At 39.9% G+C, this 21,173-nt stretch overlaps 1 protein-coding gene across 1 annotated transcript in view; it reads right to left on the bottom strand.

Annotated features, from left to right (window-relative positions):
* The window catches only part of frem2b (FRAS1 related extracellular matrix 2b), a 51,054-nt gene that overhangs the window by 24,108 nt on the left and 5,773 nt on the right, over positions 1 to 21,173 (bottom strand). Inside the window, exons 2-3 of the mRNA XM_087851116.1 lie at positions 20,600 to 20,689; positions 2,957 to 3,103 (exon numbers count right to left, since the gene is read on the bottom strand). Coding sequence (XP_087707242.1) covers positions 2,957 to 3,103; positions 20,600 to 20,689 — 237 coding nt within the window. The remainder of the gene's footprint in view (positions 1 to 2,956; positions 3,104 to 20,599; positions 20,690 to 21,173) is intronic.

The following is a 21,173-nucleotide window of genomic DNA, read 5'->3' as shown; positions in this document are numbered from 1 at the left end:
GCCCAGCCTCAGCAGAAGTGGTTGGAGGCTGACTTGCACTGTCTGACCTTCAGCATGAGAGCTGTTTGATGGAGCTTACAGTCACTACTGCTGTGACACTGGCTGGATGCCTGTTGAGCAGGAGCGCTGAAGCTGGTGAAATGTCACACAGCCTTTCCATTGTGTTTGCTAACTGGCCACACAACACACAGCAGGGTTCTGGCAATAAATGAAAAAAAAAAAAAAAACTAAACAAAACAAGGAAGTCCTGCGAGCTGCTGTAAATGAAGAAAACCATAACATCACTGGAAACTGAACCTTTGGGATTACAGGATTTTTTTTAAAATACTGAGCAAGATAGAATTAGGAAAAAAAACAATTTCATGTAGTGTTTTTAAATGAAAATAATAAAGTAAAATGAGTGGATACAATGAAAAAAAAAAGGTTTAGTGGATCCTGAAATATCATCAACATTCAAAGAGTATGAAAAGAGACACAAGGATGTACTGTTAAGTCAATCTCCTTCAAGCTGGATTGGTCGGTCCCATTCACAGCGGTCACTCTGAGCCTTCGCAGCAGCTGTGCTCACTGTAGCCTCCTAACTGCTGTGAACTGCACTGTGCACATTGGTTAGAGATGAAGCAGCCCATCCTTTGGGCCCTCAGATCAGTGTTCACTCATGCAGGGTTAGGCAAGATAAAATATACTGTCTTCACTTGAAGGCACTGACCTAAGATCAGGTGGTATTTTATCACAACACCGAGGCAGAGAGTCTGAGGTGCCACATTGCTCTGGTGGCCTGCTTATGCCAGTTAATCCGAACAGTTTGCTACTTTTGCTCTGCTATCCCCACCACAGCAGAGGAGGCAGGAAACTATAAATGCTCCCTGTAAGAATGACATGAATGCTCTGGGATTTTTTATGTTTTCCGTTACAAGGAAGGACACTACCTTTCTAAGACAGGATATTTGTTGTTACGTGTGTGCCTGGAGGCGGAATAGTGCAGAGATGTTGAAGCACCAGAATAACTGATGAATAAAATGAAAATAGATATTTTTAACCGAAAAATATAAAGTTCTAAATTGAAACCAATGGCAAGTGCTACAGCAAACCTTGTCATGGATGTTATTGTTGAGAGATGTCAATAAGGTTGTCTAAATGTCTGATGAACTTGAGGCTACCTATTTTTCTTTTTCATGGCTAGAAATTAAAAAACAGAAAATCCGTCCAGGACTATTTGATCAGACAAAAATAGAAGAGAAGATTGCAAATGTAAAGATTTAAAGCATTTATGATATATATTCAGTAAGAGAAACTATTGCTTTTAGTTCTCGTAATTTTTTCTGGGTATCATAAAAGCACGATGGCAAGCTTTGCATCCTCTCCCGTCCATTATCATCCACCTTAATGCTGCAGCAGTAACAAGAAAACTTGTTTTTTAAAACCTTAGCACGCAATACCAATAACACAACAGCAATTTTGGACATAATGCAAGCCTTGTTTTCTTTAGGCAATGAAAACAGTGCATCCAAAGTTCAAAGGAAAACTTCTTTAATTGATAATGAAGTCATTAATAAATCAGCACCAGTGCTCCAGAAAATCAAAGCAAACAGCAACTATTTGATTGTTTGCCCAACCTCCTTATAAACAATATTTTACTTTGTTGTTTAAAATCATCCCGCAGACAGATCACTATTGGGTTACCACACACACACGAACAGTTTTGCCTCTTTTGTTCTGCATCTTATCAACGTGAACAGAAAAATTACATTAATTAATTACATAATAAGTTTTAGATTTACTTCTTACTCTGAATCCTTATCTACCACGTGTATCGCATCTTCACTGCATGGTTTCTCCTCCTCCTTTTCTCACTCTACTGCACCGCTCTAATAAGCGCAAAAGGCCATAAAATAACATTACATAACATATACATTTTATGGCATTTAACTTTATAATATAAAGATATTATATTTTTATTTCACTGAGTCCCTAAGGTAGAGCCGTTATGCCGTGCAGTGTGAGACACTGTAAAGGTCAGTAAAATTTGCATATCCCCTCGGAGATGTTTCATTAGTCTTGGGGCTCTTGAGCGTACGAAGTTGCAGGGACAGTACAGTAAATGATCCTATGGGGTTTGACCTTCAGCATGAGGCCATTTAATTACACCTCATCTTTATGGACAGAATAAATGGCAGCACTAAAACAGGCTACTAGTGCCAGCAGTAAGAATTCCTGCCACTCATAAATGCTTACAGCAGCTCTTTTTTTAAAAAACAGTGTTAACTGTTATTGCTCGTTTAGTTCTGTCCACTAGATTGCCTCGACTAACATTTGGAGTGGCACCTCTCCATAGGCTCTAACTTCAGCTGACCTTTCTCATGAGCATGCAGAGTCCCTGAGGGAACATCCTCTGCTATTGTGTGACTGGAACATAAATACCGTCCAGAAAAGAGAGGTAAAAGGTCACGACCCGTGTGACCCTATTGACTATCTAGGCCAGCTTTGGAATTGTCCTGAAATATAACAAAGCGCGTTCGTGTGGGCTTTTGAGTCGGTGAATGCTTGACGATATGGTGGCCCGCGACACTCAAGTAAACAGACTTAAACAAACGGGTGTTGAGAAAGTGAATATCTTCCGACAAGAGCTATATGTTTGCTTCCCTGTGTATTTGAATTTAACTGCAAAACAACTTAACAGACTCTGTGGAATTTGGTGAGTTAATCTTTAGTTAATCCCAGAGCGAAGCAGCAAGCAAATCATCAGTGGTTGACCAAAGAATGCATAAAGTATTTCACAAACATGTAACATGTTCAGCATTTATTCCTTTACTATTTTGAAAATATCCAGAATCAGAAAATGGGGAATGTTTTTTGTTAAGATAAGATGAACATATTCAACTCCTCTCATTGCTTTTTGGTAACATTTAAGATGAATTAAGGACATTTTAAGTGACTTGATGTAAAATCTGCTTACTGATGAATGATGTCTCTCCCAGGTAGCCCCTCTTCTTCAGCACCACCTCCAGGAACTTGGCCTCCTCGTTCACCACGTAGTGTTGTTTCTCTAAGGAGATCCAAGCCCAGTTCAGACGGAACTGTTGGTTCTTCAGTTTGTTGCCGCCTGTTACAAAAAGAAAAAGTTTTTTTTTCTTCATAAAGGACTACTGAGAAATCCTAATACAGAAACACAGAAGAAGACGAATTAAAAACCCTAACCAGGACTAAATGGTCCAAAAATGGGCACATCCTTTTGATTCAGAGGTGATAAAGAAATTTCAATACCCTCTATTAGGATGGGTTCTTGCATACCCCCAGGTTTTGACTTTGACTTCTAGCCTGCTCTCAGTAAGGGCTGTGCACACCGCATACCCCCCATGCGGTGTGCACAGCCCTTACGCAAAAGGAAGACAGCTTGTGCCATCTAATTGCTTCATTTCTGATTAAGATAAAAGGTGTCTGTTTCTTGTCTGAACTGGGTTTTTTCCTCCATGCCTTTTGAAGCTGCACTCAAAGGGCGACGTTATAGTCCTGGAGGGCACGTCTGCAACAATTTGACCGTAAAGACTCAAAGCAGAGCCACATAGACAGGCATCAAACGCAGATACACAAACTCCGGCAGACCAAAATGGGCACACATGCACGCACGGACTCATACAGGAACGCATTTTAATGTGGTCATTTCCAGTGCGATGGCTGGGAGTCTAAATAATGAAACACAGGTTAATAAAAAATCCAAATGCATCCACCAGACTGCACAGTTAAATTGTCTGGCTGGTGCTGTAATGGTTGAGGATGGTGAGATGGAGATGCATGAGCCACAGAACATTTGGCAGTTCAGAAAGTAGTGAAATAAAAGTGAAATTGTCAGGAGGGTGCCGGGACATTGTTCAGAGATTTTAAAGTGCTGCCTTTGCAGATGTTAGGCACAACTGAGAGTCTCAGCTCCTCCCCATTCTCGTCGGTACAGCCAGTAAATCTGTCACGTCCAGCAGACCACTCTGCTGTGTCCATTTCCTTCCTAACTGTGAAGGGTAAAACCTATATACATTCACCCTGGGTGTTTTATTATGTGTGAGGGTGCATGCATTATGAGGTTCGGTGACTCTGTGCATGCTCGAGTGGGTGCGCGCACATATTAAATATTCTCTGCACCTGTTACTTTGGGTGTTATTGTACATGTTTTCTCGCACTGAGCAACACCAGGCCTTTAATACCCATGTGTTAAATACCCATTTGACAATATGGGGCATTAACTGCTTGAAAGTATAAAAAGTCAGTGTGATGCATGAGGACAAGTAGCAAAAAAGATTTCTTTTTCCCTCATCTCATAGAAAACTCGTTGTATTATATATTATGTCATTAAAATATAATGAACACACTGATTTACTTTGATGTTTTCAACCAGACAGGGTGTTTAAAGCTAAGAAGATAAAGAATGCAGTAAAATCCGAAAGAAGACAGAAGACAAAACAAGACAGATGCTGAGGTTCTTTAAAATTACAGATCCAGATGGAAAGGACTGAACTGTGAACCTTGAGTAGAAAGCAGATTTTCTCTGCCCATAACAGAGTATTTATTTCTCTGTTTGACAACAGGCATATCTAGTTGACACACAACTTCAAAGCACGGCTGTTTCTCACCTCGTTCTGATTCAGAATCACGTTTTAAAAGTTTATACTTTCAAATACTGTGGATTTCCCTCTGTGTTTAAATTATACTTAAATATGAAAATTGTAGCTATCTAATATTGATCAAAAGGTCTATCTGGCAGTGTAATAACATTTAATCATTTTTCAATGCTAGCGTTCACTCATTTGTCTGCTCAGGCACCATGTCACTGTGTCGCTTTTCTGTTTTAGTAGGCAAAGCCACCGGTGCTGATGACGAGATCAAGTAGCTCACAAGGTAAGTGCAAAACATTTGCACCGCATTATGACAAAATTTCCATCACTGATCTCAAGACACAAATGACAATTCCAGAGTGAAAAGCTGTTTGGGAAGTCAGTGTGGCGTTAAATTTGAACTAATAAAATCAAGCTGTTCAGCTCTGTTATGCTTCTCAGTACACTAGCAGTACAAAAAACAACATCATTTAAAATATAAAATTCTGTGTGCAGAGAAAACATGCTTTTAAAGAAAAAATATTGCTGGCAAAATACATCGAATATTACATGTGTAACACATAACTTTTATTAAGTGACAGGACAACATCCTATGGGAACCTGACGCACATTCTTGAGGTCTACCACAGTGTAGGCTTTCTGCTTCCTGTGTGTTCCACATTATTCTTCTGGAGACAGGTGACCTATGTATGACAGGGCCTCCCTACACTATTTGGATTAAAGCCAGCAGCATGTCACTCATGCCACCAATAAACACTGTGTGTGTGATCTCCGAGCTGTGGCGCCTGTTCTCCACGGAAGCAATGGAAGCAGAGGTTTTGGCTATTCTTCTGCCACCATTTGTTTATCTGAACCTTACATTAGATAGAGTCTATGTAGGTATAGAAAATGAAGGCAACAGATTATTTGCACACTAAAATATTCAGATAGAGAGTGGAACAGAATATAGTCAGACGCACACCAATTCATGTTCTGTTTTGCATAAGTGTTCACATGACACTCAAAAAAGTGCCTACGCAACAAACCGAGCCTCAAGGAGAATTTTCTTCCCTTCTTTTTCAGGATCACTCCCATTAAACACCTGTTCACCTTCAGCGTTATTCACAAACACGAATAAGCTCTATTAATTATTCCCTTTCCCTATCCATAAGAGACTGAGGACGACACAGCACTGACCCGCACTTTCAAACATCAGAAGAAAAATATTTATGTTCACAGTTTATACCAGAGTATATTATAGGAAGAGTCCCAGAATGATAATAGAAAACGTTAAGTTTAGTGTTCCTCAAGGTCTTGTTAAGCTTTAGTATGGGCTTCAGGGAGTGGAGGTGCTCATTTCCAGAAGACCACTTCACTCCCCTAGATTTCTTTCTAATTAAGATAAGCAGGGGTTGGACTAATTCCACTTCAAAGAGGCCCAAAGGAAAACATCCAAGTTAATCTTTAACTTGGTCTCACAGTAGTGAGACAGAATTTAGTGAATATCTGAATCACTTATGTTTGGGTCTGCTCCGCAGTGCTAGTCTTAGATTTAATATTACACCATATTTCCACATTATCCTTATTTTTCCTGGATAATCTTAATGAATTCACCGGATTGACAAACTGCCTTTGTTCTGTCTTTGTTAGTTTCACACTATGCCTTTAAGCGCTGGCAGCGGATGTCACTCTAAATATTAGCGATAACTGTCAGACTCTGCAAACAAGCACTTAACTACAGCCAACCTCGTACATGAACCATCTGACGAACCCTCTTGTACAGTTCATGTAGCTGCTGTCCGTTCGCATAGTGGATGCGCGATGAAGGACAGAAGCCTTTTGAGTGGGGCCAAAGAATGTGAGAGGCTGCACTGTGCCAACTTACAAAATGGTCTCCTCCCTGCATACATGTTGCAGTCAGCCCTTATTTGGTCACCGTCAAGCATTGCAGGCCAGAGTGCCCCATGGATTCAGCCAGGCAGACAGATAGGCGGCTCTTTGCCCACAGAGTTGCACTGCGCTGATCATGAAGGATAAACTGAGCCTAACTGATGAATCCTTTTAGACTCAAAAGACAAAATGTATCTAAAAATACATGTACTCTAAATTCACTGTCATGTAATGGAACAGACTGGCATTTATACAGTGCTTTTGAGGTGTTGCTGAGCAATTTACACTATAAGCCACATTCACCTTTTCACTCATATTCATAAGGCATTTTATTCTGTGTATTTAAGCACTAGCTGTGTCTATCTTACATGCACGTGGCTAATTTATAATCTAAGATGCAGATTTTGGAAGAAGAAGCCAAAGGACCTGAGAGAACTCCAAAAGGGACATGGGAAACATGAAACGTCAACACAGACAGTCTGTGCTAATCAATCCTCCTTCTCTTTCATTCTGCACATTTCAGCACTGCAATGTTAATAACAATATAGCTCGATAACTAACTGTGCACCAAACCTGCATAGTAATTTAAGTGTTTTGGTTTGTTGTGTTTCAAAGCTTTCGAGTGCAATTAGACCCCACTACAAGAAAAAGCCACAAGAGTTTTTCAATTTATTTATTTATTTTTAATTTATTAATAAATGCATGAAAGAACTTGTAAAGTATAACTTCACAGCTCTGTACAGCTATCAGAGACTGAAGGCAGAGCATGTTTCAGTGCAGAATAACATTTTATTTGACTTTTATGTATTTATATGTTGGAGAAAAGCCAAGAAATAGATATTCAAGGAATGAGTTCAAATGTATTTCATATGCAGATGTTTCCAACTACAAACTCTGCTTCAGTGTTGCACAGATAATGTTTTTCTACACTTCATTTGTTTGCGCTGGTGTGGATAACAAAAAGATGTTTCCACACCTGCAGTGCGAGGCATAAAGTCTCCTGAAGCAATTTGCTAGACCAAATTCATTCATACTATTAATCAGCGCCTCTAAAACATTATCATGCAGTCCTATTTTTCTTAAATCACCAGCAGCAAAAAGAAAAAAGAAAAAAAAAACAATAACAAAAAAAACCCAACTACTGTTCGCGCCATCTTTTAATTAGCATCAAAAAAATGTCGGTAAGTGTTAATCAGTCTGTCTATTCAACATGTGGATCATTAGCAAGACATCCCATCTAATGATCGGGCTGCCATCAAGCTTTGAGGTAATTGGCTACATTTGGTGAATATTCATGTTACACTGAAAATTGCTTTGAATAATTTGGGTTGCTTTCTCAATCTTACAGGTAGGTTAAAGTTTCATCAGAATCCAATGTGTCCTCACAGATGTAATCATGCTATTTAGGGTCTCTAGTGTGTAATCGATTTTAGGCATCCAGGGTTTTAGCGATTTTAGTATAATCGTCTTTAATTAATTTGCATAACGGAGGCAATGTCGCCTTTGAGAACATATAAGTCAAGAGACAAATCAATACCTAATTTTCTTTCAAAGAAACAGCAATGGTTAATTTCTGTGATGGAAACCAAACATGTTATATAATCTTCTCCTATGAAATGACCTTTGCCTTGACGTCCATAGTGTGTGAGACTATACCAGCATACTTTTCACCTCTCCAATTAAGGGAAAAGGGATTTAATAATCCTGTTGAAGGAAAAAAAAGCACATGGCAGAGTAGAGAAAGAGAGAGAGAGAGCGATATGGTCTAATCTCCCTAAGCCTTGTATGCACAGTAACGAGTGGGGAGCTGGCCATGGCTTGAAAGATTTAGAATGGTTATGATTTCACAGGTCCTAAACCCTTTTCTATAAGCACAGACTTTCAGGGAACTGGTCTGCCATAAATCTGGCCACTCCAGCAGCGTCCCTTCTGGCTGCTGTTGCCTCTGTGTCCACTCCAACACACGGTGGTCACTCTGGGGCAAGATTTGTGAATGTTGAAAGAAAGGCGAGAGGTGCTTTTGTACAAAGGTGCCAGGTCAGAGAGCCATGCGAGGCTTAAAGCAAGCAATGCTTTGCTCTCAGTAGGGAAAGTTCTTCGAGATTAACATCTGAACCCAAAGGTGATTAAATTCTCCGAGCTCTTTCCAAATTTGAAGTGTAGCAGTTAGAATTACCTGTCCTTAAAGTCAATGTCTCCTTACTGCATTGCATCTCTGCTCTGAGACTTTATGGGGTGACAACTATAACTATGTTGGCTATGATTGGATTGCACTTAAAGGCATTTTTTTTAGTTTCATAAAACATTTTACAAAATCAAAACAGAATCAAATTATCAGCTCCTCACAAGAATCAGAAAATTAAAAAAAAAAAGTTCTACCCAGCATCTGCAGAATGAAATTCAAAACACTTAACATCATGATTTCAATACTCTCTTCTACCCTGTTCTTGACACTAAGGATCCTTTTAAGCAGTCATCCTGTTTACACTTTTTGATTCCTAATTGCAGCACCAGGTTGTTGTGGAAACTGCACAGTGAGCCACTCGCATGTGTAAAAAGGCAATGAGCAATTCCCAGAGCTCCTATTTCAGACGAGGCTCCTTTATTCATCCCCAGGAAAGAAATGTGGCAGCGGAAGTACAGTTCAATGTGACTGTAGGGAAAGGTCACCCATTCCCTGGGAATCTTCTTCACACTCCAGTGTCTTCACACACAGCCACAAATGATGTCATTTGTGGGTGCAGATATCACAAAGACACATGAGAATAACTGGTGAGAATACATTTATGAAATAAAAACATCCGTCGTAAAAATGTCTACTGTATTTCCAGTTTCAAAGTCACAAATCCGCCTGTATAAATTCAGATCCTTTATACATTTATATGTTGGAAGTTATGTTGACAATTAATTAAAATCTAACATCCATCTTACAAATTAAATGTTAGCAAATTATCGCCATCATTTAAAGGTTTATTACTCTCAAATATGTAAGTTCATAAATTATTTACCAAAACATTTAAAGAGTTATCAAGTTACGAGTATAGACTTGTATGGGCAGCTCCAATTTCCAGTTATCCTGACAATTGACAAATGTACCGTTTCTAAAATTTACAAACCACTGACATCTCATACTGCAAATGAAAACACTCAGGCTTTTTATATTCAATCCTATTAGCCTTGGGAGGAAATATTAGTTCAATTAGAATATTTCCAGAAATCTTAAGAAGCAGCATGAAGCCAACTCTGCAGTGCATGTCTGCACTTTGCGATTTTACAACATGGGGCATTGTGCCAAGCACTCAAGGTGAGGACTTATTTCTATATTTTTAGAGGTACTTTTTGTGTTTAGCCATGTTGACAGGAAAGTAAAACAGACAGGAAAGTGAGGACACCCAGGCCGCTGCAGTAGTCTATCAGCATATGGGTGAGCTATACCAGTGCCCAGGACCTCTATCGTGGCTTTACGGCTAATAGTTTCTATATTTTTCTTATATTTGATGAAAATACCGTACTTAACAAGATCACGATCGTCATAGATTTCAAGTTATAAATTTCAATATATAAAGATTTAACAAATGTTTAAAGATTTAACCATGAAAGTTAATACACAGGGCATTTAAAGTGCATCACATTTCTGAAGGATATCTCTTTCCAAAAGAGATATCAAAGCCTCTTCTGAGGGCTTTGTATATTTTGATTGTATAGGTGAGCTCAGACAAAGTATTCATTGATTGCCCTTGAATAGCATTCCAGCCTGTCGAAGAGGACGTGGCCTCGAGTGTCTTAATTAACAGTCAGCCACACGGTTTACGGAGCAAAAGCCTGAACTCTCAATAGCAAGGGAAGTTACAACAAAAGGCTGAATTAGCAACTACAGGGCTTTTTTTTTCAACATTCACAAGTTAAGGTCACAGTGGATTTCAGATCAGGAGTTCTTTGCTCATTACCAGTCAATTATGTACAGTATGAACACCGTGGCGCATAAGCTGCTGAGGTAGATGTGCAAATCTTCTGTGACCTGCTGAAAAAAGCTGTGTGAAGTGAAGCTGGTGCCAAAAAATTTTTTAGCAACCCTTTGAGTTTTGTTTATATGGAGTTATTGAAAAAAAAAAACACCTTTCCAAATAGCATGCTGTAAAGAATACAAGAATAACATGCCTTTTGAGCTTATCTTGGCTAATAAATAAACATTTTTAAGTCATTTCAGAGGAAACAACCTCAGGCAGAACAAAACGTGTCTGCCTGAGCTTACATTGTTACAGGTGCATATGCAAAATGTATCCCACTTCTCAAATACTGCTGGCAACTGAACAGAGGAACAAAGGTAGCGAAATAACAAGGAGGTACAAGGCTAAGTGCGAATATGGGAGGGAAAACAAAGAAACATAAGGATGCAGGAAGACAGGAGTTGACAAAGAGAGGGGGGACGTGCTTTTTCTTGACCCTTGAATGCTCAGTGTTTGCTCTCTTGTCAGACCGAATAATGGTGGACTGTTTGCTGAAAGCAGCAGCGTGAGACCACAGAATAAAAAAACCCATCCCAGTCCCCCAGACTCATGCGCTCCATACTAATAAAGCCAGGCATTTCTCGAGTCTGTTGGGCCGGCCTCCATTGGCTTCGGCTACAACAACATGTTTTAGCTGCATTTCACAGTTGTTACTTGCAAATCCTCGCATGTAGTAAAGCGTTTGCCTTGGAGCAAAATGCTCCCTAAAAAGCTGAAATGGTAATTCCTAAAGAAGTGTTAAATAACTGTTGGCCCTTTGTTTATGATGGATGAAAAGAAGCCATTGAGTAGAACTGTGCAAACCTGCATTTTAAAGATAAGCGTGCTGTTCTGCATTCATGAAAAGAGTGCAGAAAATGTCTAAGGACTTAGTGTTGTTATTGTCTTCTCCTTTTAATATTGGACTGAAGATTAGTCTGTGCAGCAGAACAAGCCCTGGGTTCAAAAATATTTGCTGGCATGTTAAAAGAAGAGTACTTCTAGGGATGCCTGCAATATTTAATTTAGGCAATCAAATGGATTTTTCTTTTTTTTTCTGGCCTTTGAATCATTGTCAAAATAGCTTCTGGAAATCTTTGTTGGCGACAGTGAACCTTATGATATGAAAACCAACTTCAAGGTACAAAGTCAGATACACTCTTGTCGTTGCATGGATGAGTTCTGTGCTGCAAGACCTCTATTCGGAGTATACCACATTGCATAATACTATCATTTAAATTGATTCTCTTCAGAGACCACTGTGTTGTGTGCTACCACATAAAGGCACACAGTGCTGTAGGGAGCACAATTACCTGGCATCCCGTGGAATGGAATAAAGTAATGCGATGTAATGAATCTGAATATTTCTCAGACTGAAAACTATTAGACATGAAGGACAAGAGATGAATGTTGGAGTTGCAAGAGAGCAGAAATGTAATTCTTACCTTCAGATTGCTTTGTTAAATTTAACAGTCACACTGAATATCCTTTAAAACATTATCACCTCTTTTTAAAGTTGAAATTAAATCTGCACCTGATGTTTCGAAGCTTTAATCGAACCAAATGTTCTGCTCATACATATGACTTATTAACCACTGATCCCGTTTGAAGTAATGTTTGGTGGCGAGGGTAGTGGCTTTGGCTAGAAAAAAAAAAGCAGTAAAATGCAACCTCTTTACCAGACTGCTCAGTTGTCTCAACTTGCTTCCTTTGGCCTTTATTTCCGTCTCTTGTCCCATTTTCTTGCTAATATGTAACTCTTCACTTCACTCCAAGCTCATGTGCTGGAAAACCAAGATAAGCCCATGCATGGTCTAGTTAATTTCTGGCAGCAAGACATTCCTGAGTTTTCTTAATGGGGGGAAGGGTTCATCTGAGTGCTGGACATTTCCACGGCTGTCTTTGAATTATTTTTGTGCTTCTCAAACTGATACAAGCCAAAACAAATTTTAGAAAATGCAATGTAAGACAAATAACTAAGAATTGATTCACATATCAAATGCAACTTTTGGTGGGACGTATTACTTGACCAGTAGTGGAAAAATACTGATATGCACTGCCTTCAGCTCTGTAAAAAAATATAACAGAATAGATAAAGTGAGCGACAGGAATGTTCTCTGAATTAAATAACCATAGTTTGAGGCTGTCATACATTCCTTGAAATGGAGAGAAGCTTGATACTTCCTGACTACATAACATTTCTTCACGGCTAATCAAATCTATAGCAAACTCTAAATCATTTATATTCATATGTAGATCCAGCTGAATTCATGCAGAGTTTACCTACTACATTTGCGCTCTCGCACCTTGTCAACACAGGCAGTGTTTAGAGAGTGAAGTGCACATCAGCACATTCATGCAGTCGCTACAGGCGACAGGAAGCAGCTTGACGCCTTGCCCTCACCAATACGGGGACCAACAAAGCACTTCAATCTTTCATCTCCTATGACTACCCACCTCCCAATCCATCTCTCCACACGATGACTCCTCATATCCTGAGTATCAGGCTACACTTATAGAAAGGAGGTGATGGTGAGTGGGAGCTTGATCAGAATCCCCAAAAGGTTTCATCAGCACCTTTCATGAGACGAGAGCCCAGAGACACACTCCTACCATGTGTGAAAATAAAAACCTTCTCAAGTGAGTCTGTGTCTAAATGCGTATCATCTTCAGTTCCTCTCTACTGTATATATTTCCCTTGCACATTTGTATACTAAACTTCTTCTTCTTCTTCTTTCGGGTGATCTGCCTCCTCCTCACCCTGTCCCTAATATCCTCTTCTGTCACACCAACGCTCTGCACGTCCTCCTTCTACTACATCCTTGAATCTTCTCTGTGGTCTTCCACTTTGCCTCCTGCCTGGTGGTTCCATATTCAACATATTGTGTCCAATATATCCACTATCACTCCCCTGCACCTGTCCAAACTATCTCAGCCTTGCCTCTCAAACTTTGTTTTCAAACCACTCGACCTGAGCTGTCCCTGTGATGCACTCATTTCCAAAGCTTGGCCTTCTGTCTTTTCATTAGTGCCACTGTCTCTAAACCAAACATCTACCATCAGACCATCCTTTTCACTGTTGCTTCTATCCATCACAAATCACAGCTGACACTCATCTCCAGTCACTCCACCATGCCAATACGCTCTTCTTCACCTCCCGTGTACATGGTCTGATTTGGATAGCTGACCTCACCTATTTCATCCACTTTCATTATTTCTACTCCTTGTAGGGTCACTGTTACATCCATCTCTCTCTCTCTCATTCACACATATGTATTCTGTCTTGCATCTACTACTTTTCATTCCTCTTCTCTCCAGAACATACCTCCACCTCTGCAGGCTCAGTTCCACCGTACCACTACTCTTGCTAGGCCTGTGCGATATGACCAAAATCTCATATCCCGATATAAGACATCTATCGTCCGATAACGATATAAATCACAAAAATTTAACATTTTCTGTAAATTCTGTGAATCTCGGGCAGCTCAACTTGCAGGAAGTGTTTCCAGCTCTGTGTCATGTAGCTGGAGTCGAGTGTTTCAACCGATGCATGAAACGATACATTTTTAGACATAAGTTGTAACGGCCGCCGTTTTCTTTGTGAGCATTTATTACACGGCGTGCTGCGGGGAAAAGCCTGTTCTAACGTTTGAGTCTAAGGTTTCTTTTTTAGCACCTGGCGCCTTTTTTACTTCTCATCCGTAAACAATCTGCTCTTTCACGTGATTCAGTTTATTTTGAAAAATCTCAACAGGATCTTGAGCTTTATTGTGAAAGGTTTATGTGGAACATAAGACAGCGGAAACGCGATGGTGTTACTGTCGTTGTTGCTAACCACAACGCATAAAAACAGGCACTTGTCCGTCCTTAGTGTGGTTACTGGTTGAGAGAACTTTAAGAAATTAATATAGCCACTACAGTAACCATCAAAACCATGAGAAAAATATTGCCGTAAACAGTTTATTTTGCGACACCACGAAACAAATGATAGCGTAAAATGAAACGATAGACGTTTTTATATCGTTATATCGAACAGCCCTAACTCTCGCTACAAATTACAATCTCATCTGCAAACAATATAGTCCAAAGAGTCTCCTGCCTGACTTCATCTATTAATCTGTCTATCACCAGTGCAACCAATCCGTGATGTATCCGCACCCCTAACTTGAACCCCTCTGTCCTTCCTCAATAATATGCTGATGATATCACAATAAAAGAAGCTGGTGTTGTTTCTGCTCTACATCACAGCACTCTAATCAAAAGAGACAACAGCTTGAAATCAAAGACAAAGCCGTTATCAATTAAACTGTAGCTGATGCCAAGCATCTTGATGAAACATTTTAGCAGTGCCGGCCTCATCTCTGATTATGAAATCAGACAGCTGGCCCAGTGATGGAAAGATGGTCAATGCTTTGTGTACGCGAGTGTGAACGTGCATGAAAAAATGTGTACAAAGGAGGTGTAGCGTGCAAAGGGCTCCAATCATGAAACCCAAGTATAGCTGGAGAGAGTTGTGACACACTACAGCCTCGGCCCAGCTATCAGTGGCTTATCATGCGGCAGGGCGGAGAGGAGCAGCTCTGGTCCACTGCTGGGATTCAGGGGCCAGAAACACATTATCCAGACTGATTTTTCAAAAGTGAACAAAAGCTCTACTCCTGTGAAAAGAGAGTTGTTACAGCAGCAACTGTAGCATCACAAACACTCAGATTCCCTGCTGTTTGTCAAAACAGTCCCATCGGGCGATTTCATGAGGCCAAAAATCACCCAGGACACATCGCAGAGCGTGAAAAGAAAGTGATATTTTATACTGTGACATAATAACGCAAAATAAATTCATGAATAGTTTAATTTGACCTAAAGTTTATTTCCTTTTTGTTCTGCCCCTGTTATATTTATTTTAAGTATGACTCAAGTATGACACTTGTCTGGGGCCGTCCTAAAACTCGATGACACAAACTTTAACCCTTTTTTCCACATAATGGGGATTTTCACCAGAGGAATCTCAGTTCTGCTAGACTGATAACCTAAGGCAGTAATGACGACACACATCATCATTCGGAGAACAAGCCTGGGCCTGAGGTTTCTATACTTTTGGGAATTTGCCTTTGCTTTGTTAACCTTGGCAACATACACTTTGGCAGCACATGAAGACAGAGAGAGCAAAATCATCAAACAGGGTTTTTCCCTTCTGTTTTCTAATGGGAAAATTAAAGCAGATCAGAATAAATCAGTAAGTTCCCTAGATGTTTAAGCAACAAATCACCCACGTTCTTTGCTGTAATCAGCACAAACACCACAATGAAAAATAAATGTGATATTGTCACGGCTGCTCCAAATCATTATCTGTCATTAATGGATTTGGTGTTCTCTTTTTCTGATGCATTTCAGGCAGCAGAATATGCCTTTTGGACTAAATATGGATTGTAAATACGGAGCTGTAATCTGCACTCAGGAGCAAAATGGACTGCAATGGAAAAAAGGAGGCACAGCACTAACAGACAGCCTGAAAGTGATCCAACAGACTTGGGCAAAGAAATCTGAACAAAAAAAGAGAGAATTCATTGGCTTATTCAGTGCCTAAATCATTTCAGAACAATGAAACCTCTTGAAACATATTCAGGCGTTCCTGCCTTGGAGAATTCTATTATCATCTTTTCATTATCAAAAAAAGCATTTAAATTTTTTTTTAAAAAAAAGCATTTCGCTGGCTCAAGACTGCTAGATAACGGCGAATGTTTGATCCCCTCACAGATGAGCACAGGTTTTTCATCTGTTTGGTTAGTCGCAGCAGCTCTTTGCGGATATGCTTTCATTTAAGTCGTCTCTACTCTTCACACACACATTAAAGGAAAGCAAACTTGCACATACACCTTGTTATGCTGTGCTGAATAGAGAAGGCTGCTGCTGGGTGGTAAACATTGCAAATATAACTGCAATGCAGACTAGTGAGAAAATTATAACGCAAAGTTAGCTGCTGATGACATAAGGGACCGGTAAGAGACGCAAATCACTCTCCAACTAAAATGATTAGCCTAAATCCATTCTGTAATTCAGTTTTTCAGCCCCAAAGTAAAGCAGCTGTGCCTCAGGAACAGCTCTGTAATCAAAGCCCAGATGTTTTATCACTAAATGGTTTTTCCATAACAATAAAACGACTTCACCTATTTTATTGTCTGCAGCACAGCTGGCCTGTGAAGAAAACCGAACACCCTGAAACCCCTTTAAACTCTCACTACAACGAGACCAGCTATGTAATTTGCTGAAGCTTAAAGCATACTTTATGAATATGATTCATACCTGGTCCCAAGGACAGAGGAATGTTATACCCCACAAGAAAGTATAGAAGAGACAGTTTCATTAATAGCAGGCTAGAAACGCTGCAAAACTGCAGAGTCATCTCCTGTGCGGTGATGGGGATATTATAGCATATAGCTATACTAACCTCACAACTGCATGTGAGTGCATGTTCTACACTTACTTTTGTTGTACTCTAGCACGCAATGGGGAGTAAGATAATCCCCCCCCCCCCCCCCCCCCCCCCCCAAGCCTGGAATTAGGAGGGGAGACAAAGAAGATGGAGTATGCACCCATTGTCACAAGAGATTACACACCGATAACATGGAAGTTATGTTGACAACATACATATCAGATGTTGCTGCAGGTGAAAAATGGTTTGGAGGATTTATTAGGTCGAGGTATGCACGGTGACCTGAACTTATCTTGTTACACGGAGCAGAAATAACAAACAAAACACGCTTGTTGAGGTGGGCTCTGCAGACATGCACCCTATTGTCTCTTTCCATGTGAGAAAATGTGTTCCAGACAGAAAGTGATTCTATTTTTCTTTTCACTGCTGACCCATTTCACTAGAAATTATTGACTTACATACTCTATGCTTCTTACAGCGAACGAGTCTCATTAGTCAAATGAGGAAAAAACATGGACATTTTGTGCATGCCTGCAGAGTTTGACCTTAAAAATGCATTTCTTTTCCCAAACTATTAATGATCTTTTGCTGCCTTTTTGTAGCTCACTTAAAAAAAAATAAAAAATAAAAATGCGCTGAGCGCCTGGAATAAAAAACAAAGAGTACTACATTGTGTCTGTCATTAAGAACATTTGTGAGGTTGATTGACTGGCTGGAAGCAGACAGGGAATCAGCTCCATAAACAACTGCCTGGGAATGCGATGGCTCGTGTGTGCTCAGGTAAGCTCACCTGAATGCAACTGAATCCCTAGGAGACAAGGGGAGCGCTGGAGTCCATCAAAACACAACAATTAACCGAGTTAGAATAACAAGGGCAGCACACATACAGGCACACAGATACAACCCCCCCCAGAAAAAAATCGACATTCCATTTGGGCAACAGTTTCTTCAAAACAACAGACACCTCTACAAGTTAAAATGTGTGAATTTAGTCATTTGGAATGATTAATTTAAAGCTCTGACAAGGATGACAAAAAATTATACACAAGCATCACTGGTAACATTCATCCTGTGGTCTCCTTTTTGACAAAAACACCTTAAATGCAGCTTTAAAAGCCGGCAGTATCAACTTTAAGACGCTAAAGAAATTCAAGAGGAAAAGAAATCAAATAAACAAATGCACAAATCATTTGTAGACCACTGCACATAAAACGCAGCATAATTTGGAAGTAAATTCAATATTATTCTGTTTTTTATACACTAACAGGATTAAAAGTTGTACTTTGTAAGAAACTCTATTCACTAATTAAAAATGCTAAGCACTTTGGGATGTGGCCCAGTTGTTTTTACTTGTAGTAAAAAGCCCATCTCCTCTCTTTATGTGGCCGAGTTAATCAAGTGAAACCGCCTAAATTGCACAAGCATAATTAATCAAGGTAAACAAAATATCTGCCTGCTTAAAGCACAGGTCATTACTTTAGTCGATACTCTAATACAGCTGTGCTATACAATGGATGAGAGCGAGTCAGGTCTAGCACAGTTTCACATTTGGGCTCTGAACTCACCCTTTACTATTAGAAACATGTAGAAGTCAGCAAATACATTGTTGCAAAGAGGAACTGAAGCTCTGGCAGCTCAGATTAAAATCCAACACTGTACCCTGGTTAACAAGACAACCCGTCTATCAGGAAAACTATGACGTCAGCTTCTACAATTAAAGCAAGCTTGTGGTTAGAAGTGAGACTGCCATAAGTATTTAGATGGAGCACAATGAACGGCTTTGCACTTTCCATTCATCCTCCTTTGTGAGAATATATGCCAGGAGTAAATTAGTGTGCTGCCCTGTAATAAGTGCAGACAGTCACTTTATGTTTGGACTGACAATGGAACCAGAAGAAATCCTATAGGCCTTTGTGTGGTGTACTAAAACCCAATACATGACCTCACCTGAAAGAGGGAAAAACAGTAAATAAATAAATCCAATAGTTTTGCACATGTGCTGTTTAAACAATGACCAGCACTCTTAAGCACACAAATTATGGCAATCAGCAGTCAGCAGCAGGCGCATACTCGAAAATGTGACTACATTCACAGTTCGTCACAACTATTGGCATAAACCCGTGGAATCTCACTGAACAGCTGCAACATGAAAAGCAACTTTTCACACTCATAGCATTGCCAAGTGCATTTGGTAAATTTCCCAATGAACTTGAAGCGAGAAAGAGAATGTTTTCCACTGCTGAACATGACATAGTGCAGCTGTGTGCCAGTGTACAGCATTCAGCTCCTCCACAACACGGCTGTTCAAAGAGCTGCAGGCTCTGTCTAGGGATTTAGGGCAGCCACCAGCCCAGCTTAAATCTTATTAAAAAAAAAATCTTCACTGATTGCCTCAAAAACTGCACTGCAGTACGTGGTGAGTCCTTGTGGATCGGCCATCCAATGAGATCATTCATCAATTTGTTAAGCTCTTTAGGTGCCACTATAAAGTACAATTTTCATATCAAAGAATGACATTTTAGAGAGGTGCACTGTATCTGATAGTTGCCATTTTATGCTTTGTTTTGTTTGAGGACATAACTATGATTGAGGACGGAATAAGACAAAAGCTGTTTTGAAGTCTCGCAGTGAGCAGCGCTGAAAGGAGTGAATCTAATTGCCAGTCTGGAAGATAAACTACCAGTGTGGGGATATGTGTGTCATCAAGCATCAAGCAAGGTACACAGAGAAAGAAAGTGACAAAGAGGGAGAGAGGCCCACAGAGATCCATTAAAACAAAACAAAAAACAGAAAGCCCAAGTGAGACAATAATAAGGGACTGAGCCCTCACTCAGCAACAAAAAAATCTGCATGGGCTCAACTGCTGATATTCAGTACCAGCTCCTGCATTTGAGTCATCTCTTATTAGCACCCCATCCACCTGTTGAGATTGATTTTAACCTGTCAAATATCAAACCGAAGGCACGGAAAATGAGAAATGAGAATGGGAGCTCACTGAGGTGCTTGTGGGAAAAGAGGGCCCCTATTAGAGCCGTCCTTTGTGCTCACTCATCACAGCTGAAGGATAGCAGAAAGGACACACTGTCAGGCACACTGCTTCCGCTAATCGGCAACACCGGCATGATTGCCTCAAACCATTCACAGAGCCTGCGTCTGATTACATATCTACAGCTCTACTAATTAGTAACTGGCTAAATCAATCATTACTTTCTAAAAAAATAATGAGCGACTACGGTAAGATGCTAAGACTGACCTACCTATGGCATCATTTGCAGTAGGACAAACTAATGAATATACTAATGAATATTTGAATAAAATTTTAATAGGCGTAAAACATCTAACATTCCTTTTTTCTCCGAAATGCTGGTGGAATGAAATTCACCAGAGCATAAACAAAAGCTATCCAGAAACAGTACATCTTTCCTTCTATTTCACTGCATGCCTGTTATCCCACTTACTTAAGCTGAAATAATGGAAATCTCTGCAATCTTTGCAGATGCCTTTTGATTTGTAATTCTGCCTAATTAGGCACATTGTTGAGTGGATTCAAGCCTTTCCTTTCTTAGAGAAATCTGAATTTATTAAACAGCAACAGCGTGACAAATTCACTGTATCATCCTCAAAAGTGAGCGTGTCACAGACTCATTTCAAACTTAACGGCTATCACTCAATATAACTCCAAGAGTGGATGTTTAAATTGAGGAACTTACCGCTGTCCTCAATGGAGAAATGAAAGATGTCGTTTGTCGCGTTGTCCCCATCCCTCAGAATATAGCATATGCTCATGTCATCAATTTCAGCTGAAAAAGAGCACATTTACATAAGTACAAGCAAAATCCTGCTCACAAAATTTTTGCATCAGCTATTTGGCAAAAACAACTAACAAAATATGTTCAGTTTGTTCCTATCTACTTGTCAGTGTCTTTGTGCCTGTGTGCCTAAATGTGCACGCTGACAGCACCAGGGGAATCCGAGCAAAAAGAACTGCCTGAAAGGGCTGTAAACAAATAAGACTCTTGAATGATGCCGGACATTAAGACCAGCTTGACTCATGGGATGCCATCACAGCAGTCTGTCTGCTTGCCATCTTGATAGCGTGGTGCTAGACAAGCTTCCTTATAGCACTAAAAACTGCCAAGTTTTCACACTTGCTGCGTTCAATATTTTATGTCAGAATATCTCCCTTCAAAGGGACAGATGCATACAAATGTGTAGCCTAAACTTTCAAATGCCCAGGAGATAGTGTCTTTATTTACTGTCTGTTTACTCTTGTGAGAACTCTTG

This window comes from Neolamprologus brichardi, chromosome 14 (assembly GCF_056152115.1).
Source record: "Neolamprologus brichardi isolate AB-2024 chromosome 14, ASM5615211v1, whole genome shotgun sequence".
In the NCBI taxonomy this organism is placed as follows: Eukaryota; Metazoa; Chordata; class Actinopteri; order Cichliformes; family Cichlidae; genus Neolamprologus; species Neolamprologus brichardi.
The sequence above is the reverse complement of the archived record's forward strand: the minus strand, read 5'-3'. Positions and strand labels throughout refer to the sequence as shown.